The 6,779-nt window shown below is 38.0% G+C and overlaps 1 protein-coding gene across 1 annotated transcript; it reads left to right on the top strand.

Moving 5' to 3' along the window:
• The first annotated feature begins 1,925 nt into the window (after window positions 1-1,925).
• Window positions 1,926-5,167, top strand: LOC119987943. The gene is made up of 4 exons (XM_038832850.1): window positions 1,926-3,760; window positions 3,842-4,156; window positions 4,247-4,346; window positions 4,439-5,167. Exons 1-4 carry the CDS (start codon window positions 1,926-1,928, stop codon window positions 5,165-5,167), a joined length of 2,979 nt encoding a protein of 992 aa, XP_038688778.1.
• The last annotated feature ends 1,612 nt before the right edge of the window (window positions 5,168-6,779 follow it).

Raw genomic sequence — 6,779 nt, 5'->3', positions numbered from 1 at the left:
AACAACAAGCCTTAAACCAAAAATTTCAAGGTTTCCATATGAATCCTTAATCATAGACCCAAAATTTAGACAGATTCATGTATCTAGATTTTTTTTTCAAATTTTACCTTATACTTATCTAGACTAAGGAATCACTGTCATCTAAAGTGTCTATTGTCAACCAAAACAAGAGCATAAATAAATTAATGTCAAAATTGAAAGCAAATCATTACAAAAAGTACATATGTGTTGAGTTGACAAAAATATCCTTAAGATCCATTTTACTGTTATGCGTTGATTCTTCTTCCTCCTTTTTTTTTCTTCTCTCTTCTTCTTCCTTCACGTTGACCACCAGAAATCGGCCTTCCGGCCATCGTTTTCGATGAACGAACTACCGAAATAAAACTCTTGGTCAGCTCGATCAAAACCCAGTCATCACTGACCATCGATTATCACTTGATTTTTCGAAAAAGCTTCTTGAAATCACGAACCACTACAAGAAACTGTTAATATTGTCACGGAAATTAGTGACGGATTTCATTCCGTCACTGATATTTTTTATTAGTGACGGAATTAGTGACGATATTATTGACAATCAATTTGGGACGGATTTAGTGACGCAAGTGTCCGTCACTAACAGATTTAATCACTAATTCCGTCACAGATTTTCGCGCGAAAACCCTCCAAATTTAGTGACGGATTAGTGCCGTAATTTAGTGACGGATTAGTGACGACAACATAATTCCGTCACTAATATTACGGACAATAAAATTTCTATCACTGAATCCGTCACGAATATGTCCGATAAGACAGCCTGTCATAGGTGTGGCTTTTTTGCGATGGAAAATCATTTTCGTCACGAAATTATAGTGACAGACAATAATGTCCGTCACGAATTCCGTCACTAACTTTTCTGACAAAAACTTCTACATGAAGTGTCAAATCATCAACTTTTTGCAGGCTATGTACGAAAATGCATTTCCGTCACGAATTCCGTCACTAAAGTTTCTGACAAAAACTTCTCCATCAAGTGTCTAATCATCAACCTTTTATCAGCTACGGAAATGCATTTCCGTCACCAATTCCGTCACTAATTGCTAATTGTTGTGACGGAAATAACTTTCCGTCACTCATTCCGTCACTAAAGCTTCTGACAAAACTGATTACCACAGAACGGGTATAATTATCAGCTTTTTCTTAGCGATGGAAATTAAATTCCGTCACAAATTCCGTCACTAATTTAATTTCCGTCACCAAATCCGTCACTAAAGAAATAAATTAAAAATAAAAATTTTCTACTTTGCAACTTTTCTTTTGACCCAATTCACTTTTTCTACTTCTCCCCCGTTTATTCTCTCATTTCTCTACTCTATTTTTCTTGCTACCTCTTTCAACCTCTACTCTATCTTTCTTGCTACTTCTTTCAACTTGTTCCATCATATTTGGTTTTCTTTCTATTCAGCATGGAGATGCCTGAGTCTCGTAAGTGGATGTACAACAGAATCGGCCCCAATCGAGTTGGAATTACTGAAGAGTTCTTGAAGGGGGTTGAGGATTTCATTCAATTTGCTTGTCAAAGTAGTTCAGATTTTCAAAATACAGGAAAAATAAGGTGTCCATGTGTTAGGTGCAAATGCACAAGATATCGTGGTTTGGATGATATAAGGATGCACTTATACCAAAAAGGTTTTCAGCCTAGATATCACTACTGGACCAGTCATGGTGAAGAAATGCCGAATATTCCCCGTGACCCAGCTGTTGATGTGCAAGCAGATGCTGCAAATTATTACTGGCAAAGCAATGATCGGTCTAATTTCAATCCGTACGAGCAGATGGTAATGGACGCTGCTGGACCGTCGATTAGGGAGGATCTCTTACAAGAAGAAAATTACAACCAGCAGTTCGTGCCGGAACCACCTAATCCCGATGCGTAAAGTTTCTTTGACATGTTGTCGGCTGCTCAAGCTCCATTATGGGATGGATGTGAGTCGCACTCGGAGTTGTCAGCCACAATGAGGCTTTTAAGCATTAAAGCTGACTATAATATGTCGCAGGATTGTTTTGATGACGTCGTTCACCTTATGAAAGAGACGATGCCTGCAGACAATAGTATGCCTGAAAATTTCTATCAAGCCAAGAAGTCAGTGTCTAAACTTGGACTTGGGTATCAACGAATCGATTGTTGTATAGGCGGTTGTATGATATACTATAAGAACGACGTGAATTTGACGCAGTGCAAATTTTGCGGGGCAAACCGTTATAAACCTCGGAGAACTGGACGTGAAAATTTGAAGGATATTCCGGTCAAACGTATGTGGTACCTGCCACTAATTCCCAGGCTTCAAAGGTTATTTAGTTCGACAGTTACCGCAAAGGAGATGAGGTGGCATTATGAGCATCAAAGCGAGTCCGACCTCTTGTGTCATCCATCTGATGGAGAAGCATGGAAATATTTTGACAGAACATTTGAAGATTTCGCTTCAGACCCACGTAATGTAAGATTAGGCTTGTGTGCAGATGGTTTCACTCCTTTTGGACAATCTGGTAAGAACTACTCATGTTGGCCTGTCATTTTGACTCCTTATAATTTACCGCCTGGGATGTGCATGAAAAGAGAGTTTATGTTTCTGACAATAATTATTCCGGGTCCTCATAATCCAAAGAGCAGAATCGATGTTTATCTTCAACCCTTGATAGACGAGCTAAATCAATTGTGGTGCGAAGGTGTCATAACATACGATGTGTTTATGAAAGAAAATTTTATTATGAGAGCTGCGTTGATGTGGACTATCAACGACTTTCCTGCCTATGGTATGCTGTCTGGATGGATGACACAGGGGAAGTTAGCATGTCCTTATTGCATGGAGTGTTCGAAGGCGTTTACCTTGAAAAACGGTAGGAAAAATTCATGGTTTGATTGTCACAGACAGTTTTTGCCTACAACACATGCGTTTCGGCGGAACAAGGATGCATTTTTCAAGAATCGATTGGAGAAATCACAACCTCCTCCACGTTTGTCTGGAGAAGAAGTGTTGGCACGAGTTTGGAACTTTCCAAAGATTACTGAGACAGGTCCATTATCATTCCCGGGATATGGTCAAGAACATAATTGGACAAAAAGGAGCATCTTTTGGGATCTACCTTATTGGCGCAACAATATCATACGACATAACCTGGATGTCATGCATATTGAGAAGAACGTGTTTGATAATATTTTCAATACGTGTATGGATGTTAAGGGAAAAACAAAGGACAATGTGAAGTCTCGGTTGGATCTTTCACATTATTGTAAGCGCAGAGCTTTAGAGTTGGTGGAGTATGATAATGGCAAATCCTTTAAACCGAAAGCACAATTTTGCCTCACTATGGAGCAAAAAAGAGCTGTTTGTTCTTGGGTTTGCAATTTGAAATTGCCAGACGGTTATGCATCAAACCTAGGCAGGTGTGTAGATATGAGGGAAGGAAAGCTATTTGGGATGAAAAGTCACGACTGTCATGTTTTCATGCAGCGGCTACTTCCGATTGCATTGCGGGCATTACCCGAGCCCATTTGGGCTACAATTACTGAGCTCAGTCATTTTTTTAAAGATATATGTTCGACTACTTTGAGGGAGAATCAATTGAGCATCATGGAGGACAATATTCCTATGATCCTTTGCAAATTGGAGCGTATATTTCCTCCATCATTCTTTGACTCGATGGAACATCTCCTGATACATCTACCATTCGAAACAAGGATGGGTGGGCCAGTACAATATAGATGGATGTATCCCTTTGAAAGGTATTCTTTATTTATATATATAATACTGTTATCATATAAATTTGCTTATTTAATAACATGTGCAATTAAATTATGCAATAGGTTCCTTCATTTCTTGAAGAAGAAGGTTAAAAATAAAGCTCGTGTGGAAGGATCTATTTGTGAAGCATATATAGTCGAAGAGACGTCGTCATTTGCTTCATATTATTTTGAACCACATGTGAGCTCTCGACGAACTAGAGTTCCTCGAAATTATGATTGGGGTACATTCGACATGGAAATCCCAAGAATTTCAATATTCAATCAACCTGGTCGTCTTGCTGGTGTTGCCGGTAAACGCTACCTCACTGACAGAGAATACAATGCTGCCACATTATACGTGTTTTTGAATTGCGACATCGTACAACCGTTTATAAAGTAAGTGTAAACAAATTTTGACACATTTTGTTATATGTACATAGTTTAATTAAAGAAGGCTAACGGATGACATTTGTATATTCGTTGCAGCATGTACACAGATTATGTTAGAGCATCAGCACCTACATTGAATGATGATGCTGTCGATTATCAGATTGAGATAGGTTTCGCGTCATGGTTCAGACAATATGTAAGTATACACTTTTTATACTAACATCACACATTTTTATTTAAATAGCCAATATATGCGTTGATAAAAACTTATTATCTTTCATGTTGAAGGTTCATGATCCAGTCAACATGATAACCGATGAAACAGTTCGAAATGTAGCATTTGGACCGTTGAGAAAGGTTGAGCTATGGCACACATATTATGTCAATGGATATAAATTCGACACCGATGCGTGGAGTGAAGGCAAGTCAACAAGCAATAGTGGTGTATGCATACGGGGGACTGATTACGGACAATCAGAAAGTGACTACTATGGAGTACTAAAAGAAATTGTACAATTCGAATTCTCAGGACTACCGATAAAGAAGATTGTTCTTTTCAATTGTGAGTGGTTCGACCCAACTCCTAATCGAGGTAGAAGAATCAATAAACATTATGGTCTTGTTGAGGTTAAACGTAGGGGAAGGTACAGAAAGTATGATCCATTTATAATAGCACAACAAGCAGAGCAAGTCTATTTTGCTCCTTATCCAGAAGGGATACGTGATCGACAAGATTGGTTGGCTGTGATTAAGACAAAAGCGAGGAACACAATTACCGCACAATCAGCAAAGGTAGATGATGCCTTCCAAGAGAATGAAGTTGATGTTGAGCCAGTTAGAGTAGATACTGATCACCAACTCGATTCTCTTGTTGACAATGATTTTGAACCCGAGGAAGTAGTTGTACAAAACTCCACAAGACAACCAATGGTCGAAGAAGATACTGAGGATGACGATGAAGAAGAATTTGAATCTTATGATTCGGATACTGAGGGAGATCTCGAAGACTACGATTAATGTAATGAAGATGATTATTAATGTAACAAATATGGTTATTAATATTTATGCATAAATCTTATTAATTACTATATTTGTTTATTTTTCTAATTAATAGTATAATAATATTAATAGTAAAAATAAGTAGAAACTAATTATTTTACTAATTACCATGAAAAATAATTAATAGGCAAAGGGCAAATAATTATAAAGTAAATATTTATCTAATTAATAGAAAAATCGTATGAAAACAAAAGAAAAATTAAAAAAATCTAATCAGGCCAAAAAATAGCGCCATACTCCGAGGCGGCATATTTGCTAAACATTTCAAATAGTGACGGAATTGCATAATTCCGTCACTAATTATACTAATTGTTACTTTAACTTCATTTTTACACTTTACTTTTACAAGAGAACGAAGTGCTATTTTTCTATGTGTGCCGTCGACCCACCACTGCTCCACGCCTCTACCACATCCGTTGTCGCCATTGCTCCAAGCCGTCGACGACTGCCACCCGTACCACTGCTCCACGCCGTCACCACTGCTCCACCCTGCTCACGCGTACCAGGATGAACAAGGACGCATGCTTCAAGCTTTCCTCCCTCAAGTGGTCAGTATTTTCGATTTTGCTTCATCATTTTGGATTTGTTCTACTTGTGGGGGAGTTGTTCTGCTTATTGTGGAGTTGCAAGAGCTTTTTGTTCCCTCTGAATTTTGGATTTTCGTGGGTCTATCTGAGTGAATACGGCAATTTTCAGCTTATATGATTTTTAGTTGCTTATTTAATGATATTATGAAATTATTTTTCCTCCTGTCAATTTTTTAGTCTCTTGGGAAATTTAGTACACAATTGAATGCTTCTACTCTTTTATTGGTGTAAATTTTTTAGTCTCTTGGGAAATTTAGTACACAATTGAATGCTTCTACTCTTTTATTGGTTTTCCAATGGGTTATACCATCTCATTGATGATGGGCGGCATATGGGAATACTGTTCTTTTCCCTCACGTGGTCAGTATATTCGATTGTGCTTCATCATTTTGGATAAATATTGATGACTAACTTTCGTAAAATTTGGTTAATTAGTGATGATACTGGGTTTGGGTGTTTATGTGTTTGCTCGTGAGGTTAGGAAACCTTCAGTTTAATGTGGTTCTTCTAATTTTGTTGTTGATGTAGATAATTTTGTTCTTTTAATTTTTGGCGTGTCACCTGCAATTGTTGGCACTTTACCAAGGAAAGAGGCTACTATAGTTGAGGTATAACTTGTCTTTCACTTTGATTGTAATTCCCCCGCCGATCCTATTACTTCAATTTGCTAGACAAGTTTAAAAGGTACACAATGTTTAAATCCTTTATGTGTTTAATTCCGTTGAATCTGATTCTTCTATCGAAACTGTAGCTACAATGTTTTTATTGTCTAAATGGTAGATGTCTGGTGATCAATCAAGCGGAGATAATGTTACTCCATCAGGTCGAGGAAGACATCGACGTCGACTTGTTAGAAGTGGTGGCAATAGAGTTACAGAGAGTCAAGAATCCCCTCACAACACAACTTTATCCCCCTCGTCTGTCAATTCAGTGCTGCCACCCATCATGTCACCTCCCCATCATTATCGCGAGATGTGGGTACC

Source organism: Tripterygium wilfordii, chromosome 21 (genome assembly GCF_013401445.1).
Source record: "Tripterygium wilfordii isolate XIE 37 chromosome 21, ASM1340144v1, whole genome shotgun sequence".
NCBI lineage: Eukaryota > Viridiplantae > Streptophyta > Magnoliopsida > Celastrales > Celastraceae > Tripterygium > Tripterygium wilfordii.
The sequence above is the reverse complement of the archived record's forward strand: the minus strand, read 5'-3'. Positions and strand labels throughout refer to the sequence as shown.

Coding starts and splice junctions, on each gene's coding strand:
- LOC119987943 (XM_038832850.1), top strand. CDS start 1,926: ATGTTGTCGGCTGCTCAAGCTCCATTATGGGATGGATGTGAGTCGCAC. Junction 4,157..4,246: donor ATCGTACAACCGTTTATAAA/GTAAGTGTAAAC, acceptor TATTCGTTGCAG/CATGTACACAGATTATGTTA. Junction 4,347..4,438: donor CGTCATGGTTCAGACAATAT/GTAAGTATACAC, acceptor TTCATGTTGAAG/GTTCATGATCCAGTCAACAT.